Source organism: Oryctolagus cuniculus, chromosome 20 (genome assembly GCF_964237555.1).
Source record: "Oryctolagus cuniculus chromosome 20, mOryCun1.1, whole genome shotgun sequence".
Classification (NCBI taxonomy): Eukaryota; Metazoa; Chordata; class Mammalia; order Lagomorpha; family Leporidae; genus Oryctolagus; species Oryctolagus cuniculus.
Window position 1 is genome coordinate 15,359,550 of NC_091451.1, and position 16,531 is coordinate 15,376,080.

A 16,531-nucleotide genomic window follows, 5' to 3' on the forward strand; every position below is an offset into this window, starting at 1 on the left:
GCCACCTGGTGTGAGGCCACGGCTGGCTGCAGCTGTGGGATGTGAGCTGATGCAGAAGCAAGAACCAGTGTCCCTGTGGGCTCCAGCGAGAGTCCAGGGCCCCGAGGGTGTCCTTCTTGTCTGAAGAAACCTCACTCGCTCCTTCCCCACCCCCCGCTGTAGGTTTTTCATCATCAAAGAGAGCTTTCTGCTCTACTACTCTGAGAGTGAAAAGAAGAGCTTTGAGAGCAATAAATACTTCAATATCCACCCCAAGGTGAGGCAGCCCTCCCCTGGGCCACAGTGGGGAGAGCCCGATGGGGCCTTTGGGGGACGGCAGGGGACTGGGTACGTGTGGGCTCTCTGTGGCTGCAGAGGCTGACTTCCGGTCTGGGGCCCTTGACAAGACCTGGCTCTGCCCTGAGTGACCTGACTGGATGGGGGTGGGGACTGTGTGTTCTGGGTCTTTCTCAGGGTGTCATCCCCCTGGGGGGCTGCCTGGTGGAAGCCAAGGAGGAGCCCAGCATGCCCTACGCCATGAAGATCTCCCATCAGGACTTCCACGTGAGTGGAGCTGTGTTCAGTGGGCACAGAGTTGCCCTAGGAAAGCCCCCTGGGCAGCCTGGGCTGGGAGGGGTGCAGTGCCCGTGGCTGGGAGAGCAGGGCTGGACCGCTCAGTCATGGCCACGGCTCCTCTCCTTGGCAGGGGAACATCCTGCTGGCGGCCGAGTCCGAGTTTGAGCAGACGCAGTGGCTGGAGATGCTGCAGGAATCTGGGAAGGTGTAAGTATGTGGGCGGGGTGGGGGGAGAGGGAAGGGGGATGGGCTTGGTTGCCCTTGAACTCCCTGCCCCCTGCCTGGGATCCTGGTGGGCACAGAGTGAAGCCAGGGTTTGAGCATCTGCGAGGGTCGCCTAAGTGAACCTGGACCGTCTAAAGCCACAGGTGGCAGACGTGGACCCCACTGGGGGTGACTCCAGTGTGACAAGCTCGATTTGGCACCGCCCAGGGCCCCAAAGTAACTGGAGCAGAGGCCTGAGCTACACTTTACAAATTAGGGTCCAGATCACGGAAAACCCTGGCCCTGTCCCCACACCTGCAGATTCTAGCAGGGTCATGCTGTTCATCCAACAAATAGACTGCGTGCTGGCTCTGTGCCCTGTGCCTGGCCTTGTGCTAGGTGGGGGCATTCAGCTGTGCAGACAGACGTCTCTTCCCTGCTCTGCAAGTGCTCGTGGCCCACTTTGCAGCCAGGGCCAACCTCCAGTTACCGTAAGTGATCGATGCTGGTGCTGTGCCCAGACCCCTGAGTGCCCGAGACAGTGCAAACCGAGGTTCAGGCCTTAAAAAAAGGATGGATGAGTACAGAGCAGGTGCATCCTTTGATTTCAATGATTTTGTGTTTCTTCCTCTTCTCTCTTCTGTCCCATCTGTCTCCCCTCCCCAGGACTTGGAAGAACGCCCAGCTGGGAGAAGCCATGATCAAAAGCCTGGAGGCCCAGGGGCTGCAGTTGGCTAAGGAAAAGCAGGAGTATTTAGGTTGGCTGGAGGACTGGACTGGGGCTGGGGCTGCAGCCAGGGGCTTGATGGAGGTTCCCAGTGGGGATGGGGCAGGGCCTAGCCAGCTGCAAAGAGCCAGGGACCAGGGCAATGCCTGGAGGGCGTTATGGTGCCATAAATGTCCTTTTCTGCCAGGGTGGCTGGGGGCAGGAGAGCCCAGTGGTTAGGAGCCTGGGCTTTGGACGCAGCCTGGTCACTGATGTGTCAGGGTGTGTATGTGTCTTTAGGCAGCTCAGCGTCTATAAGCCTAAATTTCCTCTTCCTTAAAATGGAGATAAAAATAGCCCATAGCTTTTAGAGGTGGTGCAGGGATCCGCTAAATGAGAAAACCCCTGTAAGAGCTTGTGTGCCGCACACAGTAAGGGCTCCATAAATGGAGCTGAGGTCATCCTGCCCTGGGCTCCCAGGTCCTGCACTTGCCTCCAGCCACACCCCCAGACCACCGTCAACCTGGCCCCAGGGCTACAAGTCCCTGTGCCCCTGGCTGGCTGGTAAACCTTCTCGGTGGGGACAGAAGGTGCTGAGGCTGGGCTGTGCCCCTCTGCCTGGGACCCTCTCTGCTTCTGCCTGCTTAGACCCCTGGGGCCCAGCTCTGGGCACCTCTCACCCCACTCCAGGACTCTGCCTTCCCACACTGGCCAGACACGAGTTTGGCTGGCAGACAGCTGGGGACCAGCCCAGCAGCTGCAGTATCGGGGGCTGCCAAAACCCTGCCAATACCCAAAGCAGGCACACTGATGGGAAGGGAAGGAAGCAGAGGAGGCCAGCGAGGCTGCTCCTATCACCCAGAGCTGCCCCTGCCATCTCAGGGCCCAGCTCTGGAACGAACCCTTCATGAACGTGTGTGTGCACTTGCCTTGGCAGACAAACTGATGGAAGAGACGGAAGAACTGTGCCTTCAGAGGGAGCAGAGGGAGGTAGGTGTGCCCCGTGAACCCCCAGGACGGCTGCCTCCCCGCCCGCGACCTTTCGTTACGGCCATGCTGTTCCTGCTTGTGTTCCTAGCATTCAGGTGTTGAGCTTGCGGGAGCTGGGGCTTTGGAGGACTTGCTGGAAAATCAGATGGGACAGAGCAGGAGACCAAGGAAGCAGACATTGCTTGGGACTTCCTGTCACTTCCTGGCGAGAAGCCAGCCCCTGGGAAGAGAGTACAAAGGTTGGATGACTACCTTTTAGAGAAAGCCACCCAAAAATGTCATCGGCGGTGTCAAGAGGCAGGGAGCTGGTTGTCAGTGGTGGTCACAGGGGGCTGCGCTGGCCTTTGCCCACGGAGGGGCTTCTGGACCATAAGCGTGGCTGATCTGGTTTGATGATCTCAGACCTGCTTTGCTTCTGTCGGTGTCAACATCAGGAATGCAAGTCCCGAGCAGGCCACATGTTGGCCTGGGGCGCCCGTGTGGGTCAGGAGACTTCCCTCCCCTGAAGGTGGAGAACCGCTGTGGCGCTCTTCCCTTTGGATCTGTGCACGATGTGGCCTTGTCTGCCCTGAGGCATCATTGCTACTCCTGAAGGGCAGGGGGCCGCAGTGGTTAGCCATCCTGCTCTGCAGCAAGGCTGCCTCTGTTTGTGTTTGACCTTCACCGCCTCTCACTGTGTGACCTTGGGCAAGGTTTTGTGTGTGTGGTTTGTGGATTTTTTTTTTTTTTTTGCATTGTTAAAAAAAGATTGACTTAGGCCAGCACTGTGATGTAGTAGGTAAAGCCACCACCAGCAGTGCCGGCATCCTGTATGGGCACCAGTTGGAGTCCCAGTTGCTCCACTTCCCACCCAGCTCCCTACTAAGGCACCTGGGAAAGCAACAGAGGGTGACCCAAGTGCTGGGGTCCCTGCAGCCACGTGGGAGACCTGGAAGAAGCTCCTGGTTCCTGGTTTCCGTCTGGCCCAACCCCAGCCATTGTGGCCAATTAGGGAGTAAACCAGTGGATATAAGATTTCTCTCTCTCTCTCTCCCTCTCTCTCTCTCTCTCTCTCTCTGTATTTTTGCCTCTGCTTCTCTGTTGCTCTGCCTATCAAATGAATAATATATATATATTTTTTTAAAAAAAAAACGATTGACTTTATTTGATAGGCAGAGCGACAGAGAGATGAAGATACTGAGAGACAAAGAGATCTTCATCTGTTGGTCAGTCCCCAAATGGCCAAAACAGCCAGGGTTGGGCCAGGCCAAAGTCAGGAGCCTGAAATTCCATCTGGGTTTCCCATGTGGGTGGTAGGGTCCCAAGCACTCGAGCCATCCTCTGCTACTTTCCAAGGCACATTAGCAGGGAGCTGGATTGGAAGTAGAGCAGCTAGGACTTGAATTGGTGGTCCGATATGGGATGCTGGCGTCACAGGCTGCCGCTTCATCCACTGTACCACAACGCTAGCCTCAACCTCGGGCAAGTTACTTAACCTCTCTGAAGATCTATATTCTCATCTGGAAAACGGAACCAATGATGTGCAGGATCCATGCGACATTGCATATAAGAAGTGCATGGGGCACAGGATGGCACTTAATGAATACGTTTGTTAGTGTTCTGATCCTGTTATCATTGATGATGGATCTGTTTGGAGGAGTACACAGAAGGAGGGCCTGATTCAGTCTACTGCTCTTTGCCCACTCATTTGTCCTTGTCCTCCTCATTGCTAGCCACAGGGCAGGGGCTACCAGCCTTGGCTCAGCGCCTGACTGTGACTTTGTCTCTCAAGAACCCCTCACCCTCCCATCCACCCCTCACTGGGCTCTGAAGCAGCCAAGAGGCATCATGTCCCCTCCACACCCCAAACGCTTCTGGGGCCTGGCACAGCACCCAAGATGCATGCTTGAGCAATGTTTGTGGAATGAATCAGTGTGTAAAGAGAAAGAGAGAGAGAGTGAGAGAGAGAACTCTCATCTCCTAGTTCAACCCCCAAGTGCTCACATTCGCTGCGGCTAGGCGCAGGGTCAAATCTGGGAGCCAGGGACTCAATGCAGGTGTCCCATGTGGGTTGTGGGGACCCAATGACTTGAACCATCACCACTACCTCCCTCGGTCTGCATTTAGTAGGAAGCTGGAGTCGGGAGCCAGGAGAAAGGCGTCTTCATTGCTAGGCTAAAAGCTGGCCCCAGCACACAGGTGTGGTTCTCGCAACACATTACCTCCTGGTTTTAATCTGGTGGAATGATCCACCCTCGTTTTCCTTCTTCCCAGATACTGTCAGTGATTCGTGCCCATTTATTCTTCTGGCTGGGCTTCTGAATCCTTCTGTTGATTACGAAGGGAAAAAAAAAAAAAAAAAAAAAAAAAAAAAACAAAGATTGAGGATTTGTATTTGGAGGCCTGGATTTGAGGATTGGCACTGAGCTGCCATGGAGTGTCATCCTCCCCCTGCCCCAGTGTGGGCCTCCCTGTCTGTCATCCAGGTCCCACATCCCAGTTCTGGGGTTTTCTTCATGCAGGCTATGCATTTCCCGTGGGACTCCTTTTGTAGGCTCAGCAACCCAAAGACAGGTGCTCCTGGAAGTCCGGGGGTGGACTGAGCGGCAGACCCGGGCACCAGTGAGGAGGCGGATAGGCTTATCCATTGGAGAGGCCAAATCTGGGGCAGCTGTTCGGCTGGAGGAAAATTTAGACACTTTATCTAGGTCTTTAGCCAGGAAATTAGGACAGCGGACACCCACTACGCACAGGCCTCACTTAATGCCGCAGCCCGTGGAAGGAGGAAGCCGTCGGTTGTGAGCTTTCTCTTTTCTTTTTTCTTTCTTTTTTTTTTTTTTTTTTTGTACAGAATACGAGTGAGGCTGCAGCCCAGCTGGTGCCTGGAGTGGAGGCCTTGCTGGGTAGGCAGAGGGCAGAAAATTGCTCCCTGGCTCTCATCCCCTGTGCCAGTGTTTCCGCCTTGTCCCTGGTGGTGTGAACTTGGTCATAGCGGTTGACTTCCCTGGGCCTCAGTCTCTCCGTCTGTGGTGTGTGAGCAAAACCCAGCTTGTTCCCGCCCTATTCTTGGGTAACCGTGCGGCTCAATGATGTAGATAGAGTGCAGGGAAGCGTTTGGGGCACTGGCAAGGCCCGTGTGCCGTGCGATGCTGCAGCCCTGGCATTCCCTGTGAGCAGGGAAGGGCCAGCCCTCTGCAGGCGTGGGCAGAGGGTACGGGGAGAGCCATCCTGGACTCATCCGCCCAGGGCGCCCTTCCTCAGGTACAGGGCACCCAGGGTCCCTACTGTGGCCTCATCTCTCACCTCCCCCATGGGCCATTTGGAAGGTGAACCAGGGGATGGAAGAGCGCTTTCTCTCTCTCTCTCTCTCTCTCTCTCTCTTCCCCTCTATAACTGCCTTTCAAATAAATAAAAATAAATCTTTAGAAAAATACCTTTTTTGGCAATGCAATTTATATCCCAATGTAATGCTTCTCTCCATCCCTGATAACATACTTTGACCTAAAGTCAGCCTCCTCTGAAACTCACAGAGCTACCTCCTCTTTCCGTCAGTGTCAGTGTGGCTCATCTTGCTTTCCTCTTTACTTTTAATCTAAATATCTTTATATTTAAAGTGGTTCCCTTGTAGACAACGCATAATTAGGTCTTTTTTTTTTTTTTTTTTTTGACTGACAGAGTGGACAGTGAGAGAGAGAGACAGAGAGAAAGGTCTTCCTTTGCCGTTGCTTCACCCTCCAATGGCCACCGTGGCCTGCGTGCTGCGGCCGGCGCACCGCGCTGATCCGATGGCAGGAGCCAGGTACTTATCCTGGTCTCCCATGGGGTGCAGGGCCCAAGCACTTGGGCCATCCTCCACTGCACTCCCTGGCCACAGCAGAGAGATGGCCTGGAAGAGGGGCAACCGGGACAGGTCTTATTTTTTTGATTCACTTTGATCTGGTCTTGGCTTTGGATCTATAAGCTTTTTTTTTTTTTTTTTTTTAGATTTATTTTATTTACTTGAAAGAGTTACAGAGAGAGGTAGAGATAGAGAGAGAGGTCTTCCATCTGCTGGTTCACTCCCCAATTGGCTGCAACGGCCAGAGCTGCGCCGATCTGAAGTCAGAAGCCAGGAGCTTCTTCTGTGTCTCCCATGCGGATACAGGGGCCCAAGGACTTGGGCCATCTCTACTGCTTTCCCAGGCCATAGCAGAGAGCTGGATTGGAAGAGGAGAAGCTGGGACTAGAACTGGCACCCATATGGGATGCTGGCGCTTCAGGCCAGGGCTTTAACCCACTGTGCCACAGCACTGGCCCCTTTAAACTCTTTTAATTGGTGTATTTTTTAGACCATTGACTTTTTAAAAAAATATTTGTATCCCCACCCAATTATTTTTTTTAAGATTTAATTATTTATTTGAAAGGCAGAGTTACAGAGACAGAGAGACAGAAGTCTTCCATCTGCTGGTTCACTCCCTAGATGGCCGCAATGGCCGGGGCTACACCGATCCAAAGCCAGGATCCAGGAGTTTCCTCCAGGTCTCCCATGAGGGTGCAGGGGCCCAAGCACTTGGGCCATCTTCCACTGCTTTCCCAGGCCACAACAGAGAGCTGGATCAGAAGTAGAGACTTGAACTGGCTCCTATATGGGTTGCCGGAACTGCAGGCAGTGGCTTTACCCACTGTGCCACAGCGCTCGCCCCAGATCATTGACATTTAAAATGACTATTTTAACTATAGTTGGGTTGATTGCTACCAATTTATTACTGTTTTCTATGCTTGTACTCGTTCTTTTTTTAATTTTTGTCTTCCTCACATTTTCTGACTTTTGTGTATTTTTAAAAAAAGATTATTTATTTGAAAGGCAGAACTAGACAGAGAGAGAGAGAGAGAGATAGTGATATTGAGATGGAGAGAGAAAGAGGGAGAGAGAGAGAGTTCTTTCATCTGCTGGTTCATCCCTGAATGCCTACAATGGCCAGGTCATGTCAAGCAAAGCCATGAACGAAGAACTCCATCCTGATCTCCCACATGGGTGGCAGGGACCCAAGTACCTGGACCATTTTCTGCTGCCTCCCAAGTGCATTAGCTGGGAGCTGGATTGAAAGTAGAACATCTGGAGCCGGCGCCGTGGCTCAATAGGCTAATCCTCCACCTTGCGGCGCCGGCACACCGGGTTCTAGTCCCGGTTGGGGCGCCGGATTCTGTCCCGGTTGCCCCTCTTCCAGGCCAGCTCTCTGCTATGGCCAGGGAGTGCAGTGGAGGATGGCCCAGGTGCTTGGGCCCTGCACCCCATGGGAGACCAGGAAAAGCACCTGGATCCTGGCTCCTGCCATCGGATCAGCGCGGTGCGCCGGCTGCAGCGGCGGCCATTGGAGGGTGAACCAACGGCAAAGGAAGACCTTTCTCTCTCTGTCTCTCTCTCACTGTCCACTCTGCCTGTCAAAAATAAAAAAAAAAAAATAAAAAAAAAAAAAAAAAGAAAAAAAAAAAAGAAAGTAGAACATCTGGGACTCAAATCAATACTGAAATACTGGATGCCAATGTTGCAAGCGGTGGCTTATCCCACTGTGCCACCATGGCCTGGGAAAGCATTAGAAGATGGTCTAAGTGCTTGGGCCCCTGCACCTGCATGGGAGACCCAGAGGAAGCTCCTGGCTCCTGGCTTCCGATCGGTGCAGCTCTGGCCGTTGTGGCCAACTGGGCAGTGAACCAGCGGATGGGCCATCTTCTACTGCTTTCCCAGACCATAGCAGAGAGCTGGGTTGGAAGTGGAGCAGCCAGGTCTTGAACCAGCGCCCATATGGGATGCTGGCTCCAGAGGCGGAGGATTAACCTACTGCGCCATGGTGCTGGCCCCTGGATCTAAGTTTCTGACCTGTATTCTTTTTTTTTTTTCCTCCCTGAAGTTTCTTTTAACATTTATCTATCTCTCTAAAATAAACAAACAAAAGCAAAAAACAAACAGAAACCCACTTCATTTATTTTAGAAGCAGAGAAATAGAGACAGACAGACAGTCTGATCTTCCATCTGCAGTCCCACTTCCCAAATGCCCAGCACAACGGGATGGGCCAGATGGGAGCCAGGAGCAGGAACTCAGTCCTGGTCCCCACGTGGGTGGCAGCGACACAACTACCTGAGCGATCTCTTTCCTACCCTCTCCCTGCAGGGTACACATTAGTGGGAAGGTGGAATTGGGGGTGCAGCTGGGACTCCAGCCCAGGCACCCAGATATCGGACGTGGGTGTCTCAAGCTGTGGGTTTTTTTTTTGTTTGTTTGTTTGTTTTACAGGCAGAGTGGACAGTGAGAGAGACAGAGAGAAAGGTCTTCCTTTTCCGTTGGTTCACTCCCCAATGGCTGCTGCGGCCAGGGCACCATGCTGACCTGAAGCCAAGAGCCAGGTGCTTCTCCTGGTCTCCCATGGGGTGCAGGGCCCAAGTACTTGGGCCATCCTCCACTGCACTCCCGGGCCACAGCAGAGGGCTGGCCTGGAAGAGGGGCAACCGGGACAGAATCCGGCGCCCCGACCGGAACTAGAACCCGGGGTGCCAGTGCCGCTAGGCGGAGGATTAGCCTAGTGAGCTACGGCGCTGGCTCAAGCTGTGTTTTAACGGCTGCACCAAATGCCGCCCTTGTCTCAGTCTTTTCCTGAGCCTGGCCCCTTGACTGTGAACTTCACTAATGCTTGTCAGTGTTCTCCCCGGCTTGGGTGGGACAGGATAGCTTGAGGGGGCTGGCGTTGGGCACCCTCCTTCTTCTAAGTAGACTAGTCTCTGGTCAAGCAGTTTCTGGTCATGGCAGGCTTGCTAAGAACAGAGTGTCCTGTTGTGTTTAAAATGGTTACATCCCCAGCCAGAATGGGAGGGGCTTTTCTCTGATATTCACTGGGGGAACCGGAAAGGACCCCTAAAGGTAGAACTCACACATGTGTGAGGAGCACCCCAAGGCTGGGACCCCCGGAGTTGTTACCTCCCAGACTTGTCCACATGGGTGGCAGGGGCCCAAGCACTGGAGCCATCCGCCATCTGCTGGATCCCAGGATGCACATTAGCGGGAAGCTGAATTGGAAGGGACTCGCACCAGACACTCTAACGTGGGATGCTTGCGTCTCAAACAGCGACTTAGCTGCTGCCCCAAGGCCCGCCTCACTCAGTAAGAACTTTCCAGATGCCTGATCCAGTTGCCGAATTGCTTTCCGGAATACTTGTACCAGTTGACACTCCCACCAGCGGTGCCCAGGGCTTTCCATCCTGGTTTATCTCTCACCGTCTGTGTGTTGAGTCCCTCCTTCATCGTTCCTGGCTATGTGACCTGAACAAGTGACTTGCCCTTGACACACCGGTGGTTTTCCCATCTGCAAAGTGAGGCCGTACTTGAAGTTGTTGCAAGGATTAAATGAGGCAATGCACGTGAAGAGGGGCTGGCGTTGCGGCAGTGATAGGTTCAGCTTCCGCCTGCAGCGCCAGCATCCTGTGTGGGCGCCGGTTTGGGTTCCAGGCACTCCACTTCCGATCCTGCTCCCTGACTAATGATGGCCTGGGAAAGCAGTAGAGGATGGCCCAAGTGCTTGGGCCCCTGCACCCACGTGGAGACCTTAAACAAGCTCCTGGCTCCTGGCTTCAGATCGACCCAACTCCAGCTGTTGCAGCCACTTGGGGAGTGAACCAACAGATGGACAAGCTCTCTCTCTGTCTCTGCCTCTCTCTGTCTGTGACTCTGCCTCTCAAATATATATATATGTATATATATATAAAATATATGTATATATATATATAGAGAGAGAGAAGTGGCCAGGTGTGGGCTGCTGTCTTGCCTTTGCCAGTCTTCCCTCTGGCTAGGAGCTGTTTTCTGGCTCTGCTTTTGCACACTGGGGGAGGGGGTGGCACAGGCTTCACAGCTGAGGAGGGGGCTACACAGAAAGTCGTGGCCGAGACTGAGAGAAAGGCCCGGGGCGAGAGGCAGCTGCTGAAGGGAGAGAAAGTTTGAGTAAAGGACAGAGATGTCTTAGCGGGCTTGGGAAGGGAGGGCTGCTCCCTCTGATGGGAGCCCCGCAAGCTTCACCCCTCTCTTCCGTCCCATCCCTGCGTTTGTACTTACGGCTTTCGGAGACTGACAGCGCTGAGCCTGGCAGGGCGTTGAGCCTGTAAGGGGGACTTCCATTGTTGTTGTTGTTATTTATTTTTATTTGAAAGGCAGATAGAGAGAGCGAGATCGTCTATCCACTGGTTCGCTCTCCAAATTCTCCACACCATCAAGGCTGGCCCAGGCTAAAGCCAGGCGCCTAGAACTCTATCGGAATCTCGCGTGTGGATGGCAGGGATGAGACGGAGGGAGCCATCACCCGCCGCCTCCCCGGTGCACGTTAGCAGGAAGCTGGAATTTGACGTGGAAAAGCTGGCCGAGGACCAGGCGCTCTGAAATGGGATGCAGGCGTCCCAGGCGGCATCTTAACCCCCCACCAAGTGCTTGCTCTGGCAGTTTTGTAACCAGCTGTTCAGAGTGAAATGGGCTGTCTTAAGAGGAGAATTTCCCAAGAGCCTTTCACGCAGAGTTCGGGCAGTCTCTTGGCAGGAAAACCACGCAGGGAGCACAAGCGTCTGATGAAGGCAGAATTGCCTTTCAAGTGCCGTTGACCATGGAGGGCTCTGAGTCACCGGCACTTGTTCCTCTGCCTCTTTCATGCAACAGGCGTCACGCAGCTGCTGACTTGGGCAGAAAATGCACCTTTGTGAATGCGCCTGGCTGGAGGGAGAGAGGGGAGAAGAGAGGCCATCTGATTGCTTCCAGGTGGACTGGCTTCCCTTTCTTGTACTTAGGGGCTTTGTAGAGACCTGCTGGCATCGTGAAACACACAGAAGGGGACTTTAAGGGGCTGGCGTTGTGGTGCAGTGGATTAAGCTGTTGCTTGCGACCACGGCTTCCCATGTGGGAGTTCAGAGTCCCGGCTGTTCCACTTCTTCTGCACCTCCCTGTTAATGTACTTGGGAAAGCAGCAGGGGATGGCAGGTGCTGGGGCCCCTGTAACCCATGTGGGAGACTTGAATAGAATTCCTGCTCCTGGCTTCAGCCTGGCCCAGCCCTGGCTGTTGCTGCTGTTTGGAGAGTGACCAGCAGATGGAAGATTTCTCTCTCTGTCTCTGTCTCTGTCTCTCTCTCTCTCTAATTCTTTCAAATGAGTAAACCTTTTTTTTTTTTTTAAGTAGTGCTAAGATTTTTAAAAAGATTTATTTATTTATTTTGAAAGTCAGAGTTACAGAGAGAGAGAGAGAGGCAGAGAGAGAGAGAGAGAGAGAGAGAATCTTTTATCTACTGGTTCACTCCCCAGATAGCCGCACCAGATGGGGCTGGACCAGGCCAAAGCCAGGAGCCAGGAGCTTCTTCCAGGTCTCACATGAGCGGTAGGGACCCAAGTATTTGGGCCATCTTTCGCTGTTTTTTCCAGACCATCAACAGGGAGGTGGATCAGAAGCGAAGCAGCTGGGACATGAACTGGTGTCCACACGAGATGCTAGAATCACAGGCAGTGGCTTTACCTGCTACACAGTGACGCCAGCACCTCAAATAAGTCAATCTCTTAAAAAAAAAAACACAGAAAGAGAAATAAATAAAAAGAAGAGAAAATTTGTAGAAAATGGAACTGAAGAAGTTTATTTTGGTGACAAATAATTAAATCAATGCATAAGAGGAGTCTTTTAAAAGTTCATGAAAAATGCATATTATGAAAAAGCTATACATGGATTCCAAAAATTTTTTGCACTGAAATAAGCTTATTGTTGAATTCCATTTTTCCACAAACTATTTGAAGTACCCTCATAAATGCTGGCCAGAGAAGGCACATTCATCATTAACTCTTTCCTACCTTCGTCCACATAAAGATAGCCCAAGGTCCTGTTAAGCCAAGAGAAATGATTGCAAGTTGGGGCACTGGAGTAGGCGTTTCCCAGGGGGCAGCAGCGGAGGAGGTGGGTGGGGTCCTCCAGCTGGCTCCTGGGTGTTCGTTTCAAAAGCAGCAGAAGCCTGGGGGCCTCTGAGACCAGGTGCCTTTGTGGTTTTTCAGGTCCCAGCCTAGGGAGGTTTGCAAGCCCCTAAACAGCTCTGCCACAGCAGGCAGAGGCCACCAGGGGGAGTAAGGCGACTCTGAGGACTCAGGAAGAACCAGACTCACATAAGCGAGAAACTCTCCCAACCTCCTTTGACACCTGTGACGTGGGCTTCCCCACCCACGAAGCAAGCAAAGCTGCAGCAGAGGACAGCAGCGGGGTGGTCCCGCGTTCTATCCATTCTGGCACAGTCTACCTGGGCCCTGCAGCTTGAGGGCTTGCTACCAGAACTGAGCTAGGACCAGGCTGACCTGGACGCTGGACAGGCCACACACAGAGAAGAGAGGTGATGGAGGCAGACAGTACCTTTGTTAGAGGGGCCTCCAGGTCCCAAACATGCTCTCTCCTGTTCACACTTCTCTTAAAGGAGAAAGGGTAGTCATGGGGGCTCAGGGAAGACAGTGCATCCTGAAATTTCTAGGTAAACTCTTACGTCCCCAGACCAGCCACAGGATACATCATAAGACACAGGTAAGAGGTGGCTAGCTTTTGTTAGTGCAAATGTGCAAAAAGGAATGGGAGATGCACTTGTTACAGTCACAGACTCTGCTCTACAAGGCCACCCCACCTCCCAGCAGCAGGTCTGGGTGTTGAGACATTCTGCCAAAAATTGGGCATCCCTGACCCCCTCCTTGGGTGTGATTAATTTGCCAGGGTGGCTTATAGCCCTCAGGGAAATGCACGTCTCAGCGTATTATCAAGGACATCAGAGCACACAGGGGCAGAGATGCAGAGGGCAGGGTGTGGGGAAAAGATATGAGAATGCCACCCTCCTGGATCTTCCACTATTCGGTGGCCCAAGCCGATCTGGAGCCAGGAGCCAGGAGCTTCTTCCAGATCTCCCACATGGGTGCAGGGGCCCAAGGACTTGGACCATCTTTTGCTGCTTTCCCAGGTGCATTTGCAGAGACCTGGAGTGGAAGTGGAGTAGCTGGGGCTTGAACTCGTGCCCATAGGGGATGCTGGCATCACAGGTGGCAGCTTTACCCACTACACCACAGCACCAGTCCCACTCACTGTCTTCTAAAGGCATCTAGTGGAACTACTACACATCTGCTTACATTCCACTGGCCTCAGACAGTCCCCTGGCCCACCCAACATTAGCAGGTGCACGGTGGCCACGCAGTGCGTCCAGCTATAGCCTCCGACTATGAACACACTTCAGAAAGTTTGTGGAAAATGGAATGAAAAGATGAGGTATTTTTTTCTTGGCGCAAAAGGATTCGAAATCTGTGTATGGTATTTCCAAAATGCCAGGGAGCATCTTTGGTGATGACCACATTTGGCAAACTGAGACCGGTTCATACTGCATGAGCCATGCCCAAAATGCCAATAATGGTCAGAAAGGAAAGGAATGGTGGCTGTTAGGGCAAGAAGTTTAGGGGCGGAGGTCAGGGGCAAGGGGTTCAAATCAGACTCTCCTCTCCTTCGTTTTTTATGCCTCCTCTGCATCTCGTGCCAATGGCAGCCCTGTTCCCTGGCTGGTCTCCATTATACTTGGGCACAAAGGCCCCCCTGAGAATGAAAGTGCATTTTGGAGCTCAAAGTGAGAAAGCAGATGTAGGAACAGTGCCCCCCCCCCCACCGCCGTGTGAAATGTGGAGAAACAAAGCTGTTGTCCTAAAAATGCTTTAAGCCAAACCTCCCAGGAAGTGGACCTCCTATCAAATCCCAGAAAAAAAAGGGCACAGCCCAGCTGGGTAACACTGGGCTTGCGCCGTGGGGCCTGTCCTGGGCTTTCTGGCCCTTCCCCACTCTTAGGACTGAACGGAGGAAAAGTACAACCACTCACACTCATTGCCTGCCAGAGGCCTTGGGGAAAAAAGTCATTATTCTCCGACTTTTGGGTTGGGAATGGTTTCTGTCTGCCACTTCTTTTTTTTTTTTAGGATTTATTTATTTTTTTATTTGAAAGTCAGAATTACACACAGAGAGAGGAGAGGCAGAGAGAGAAGTCTTCCATCCAATGGTTCACTCCCCAATTGGCCGCAATGGCTGGAGCTGCGCCGATCCAAAGCCAGGAGCCAAGAGCTTCTTCCAGGTCTCCCATGTGGGTACAGGGGCCCAAGGACTTGGGCCATCTTCTACTGCTTTCCCAGGCCATAGCAGAGAGCTGGATCGGAAGAGAAGCAGCTGGGACTAGAACCGGCATCCATACGGGATGCCGGCGCTTCAGGCCGGAGCGTTAACCCGCTGAGCCACAGCGCCGACCCCCTCTTGTCTGCCACTTCTAACAGAGGGATGCTTCGTGGAAATGCAGGTTGTCCTCTTTTTCTTCTGTAGGCTGCAGGGCCAGCCAGTCCGCCTTAGCTGCTAGGATGTTAGACCGGAGCCCGCAGTAGAGTAGACATCTGGCATTGCGATCATATCCAGCCACAGGAAACACCATGGGGAGCATTTCTAAGTCCTGCCTTCAGCATGCTGCATGCCCTTTATGCCAGCCAAGTTCATTGCAGACTTCGTGTTTGTGAAGACTGTGTCTGTGCGTGGTGCCTGGGCTCCTCAGGACTTCATGGCCAGTGTGGGCCAGCCAGTGCCCCAGATGGTGATCGAGTGCAGAGGGTCCCGGGGGTCCTGATCTCAGGGCCATGGCTGCCCGTGACTCTTCCTCTCTGGTTCTCTGCAGGAGCTGGAGCGCCTGAACCAGGTGCTGGAGGCTGAGAAGCAGCAGTTTGAGGAGGTGGTGCAGGAGCTGCGGATGGAACAGGAGCAGATCAAGAGGTGCCGGTGGTGCCTGGGAGGGGTGCAGCGAGAGGTGTGTCCGAGTTAGGGCACCTGGAGCCCCCAGTCGGGAGAGGCTTCCACCCAGGAGTTACCACCAGATTGGGTCTATCTTTCCAGTGCTTGGGCTTTTGGGGTGCCCAGAAGAAGAGATAGGCTCCCTCCCCAACAAATGGGTCATTACTGCCCCCTAGAGCTTGTGGCGTGGGGGACTGCAGACATCCATCCCTCTGAGCGACAAACCCCTCGCACCTTCCTGGGGCCAGATGGGAGCAGGCTGGCACAGGGGTGCCGTTCGCCAAGCCAACCCCTACTTCTCTGTTTTTCGTGCACAGTCTTTCACACCTTGTCATTTGCAAGCCTGCAACTGTATTTCAAAAAGTTCTTGGAAAATGGAATTAAAAGATGTTTATTTCAATTTCTCTATAACAAGCACTTTCCGTGAACTTTTGAAGTCCCCTTGGGGCTACCTGTTATAATCATCTACTGAATCTGAACCTCTTGAAGATGGTGCCCAGTAATCAATATTTTTAAAAATGCATCCCAGGTGATTCTGAGGCAGTCTACCCAGGAATTCAATGAATATTGCTTTAGGTGGTATTGATGGTCATCACCATCACCACCATCATCACCATCACCATACCACCATCATCACCATCACCACCATCACCACCATCATCACCATCATCATCACCACCATCATCACATTCATCACCATCACCACATCACTATCACCACCATCATCACCATTACCACCATCATCACCATCACCGCCATCACCACCATCATCACCACCACCATCATCACATTCATCACCATCACCACCATCATCACCATCACCACCATCACCACCATCACCATCACCACCATCACCACCATCACCGCCATCACTGCCATCACCACCATCACCACCATCACCATCACCACCATAATCACCATCACCATCACTGCCATCACCACCATCACCACTATCATCACCATCACCATCATCACCATACCATCATTACTATTACCACATCAATGTCATTAAAACCATCACCATCATCATCATCATCACTATTTTTCATCAATCAATGATGAAAATTTTTCTTGCAACAGCCTCATAAAAGGGAGTCAATTAGACATGTATTTTGGAGAGGGAAAAGCACAGAGGATCTTCCTACATAAATAGCTCTCAGAATCGTGCCAGACCCTGAAATAGATGATAAATCCCCTGAGGATCACGTGGTCTGGTTGGGGAAACCAGGCTGTCTCGGGAAATGTCAGTGCAACACTATGTAACAGGTGCTCGAAGG

At 52.7% G+C, this 16,531-nt stretch overlaps 1 protein-coding gene across 1 annotated transcript in view; it reads left to right on the forward strand.

The window, feature by feature from the left end:
• Positions 1-16,531, forward strand: part of PLEKHD1 (pleckstrin homology and coiled-coil domain containing D1) — a 46,030-nt gene that overhangs the window by 16,302 nt on the left and 13,197 nt on the right. The window contains exons 2-7 of the mRNA XM_008248580.4: positions 163-256; positions 454-543; positions 686-762; positions 1,426-1,517; positions 2,403-2,455; positions 15,142-15,236. Coding sequence (XP_008246802.4) covers positions 163-256; positions 454-543; positions 686-762; positions 1,426-1,517; positions 2,403-2,455; positions 15,142-15,236 — 501 coding nt within the window. The remainder of the gene's footprint in view (positions 1-162; positions 257-453; positions 544-685; positions 763-1,425; positions 1,518-2,402; positions 2,456-15,141; positions 15,237-16,531) is intronic.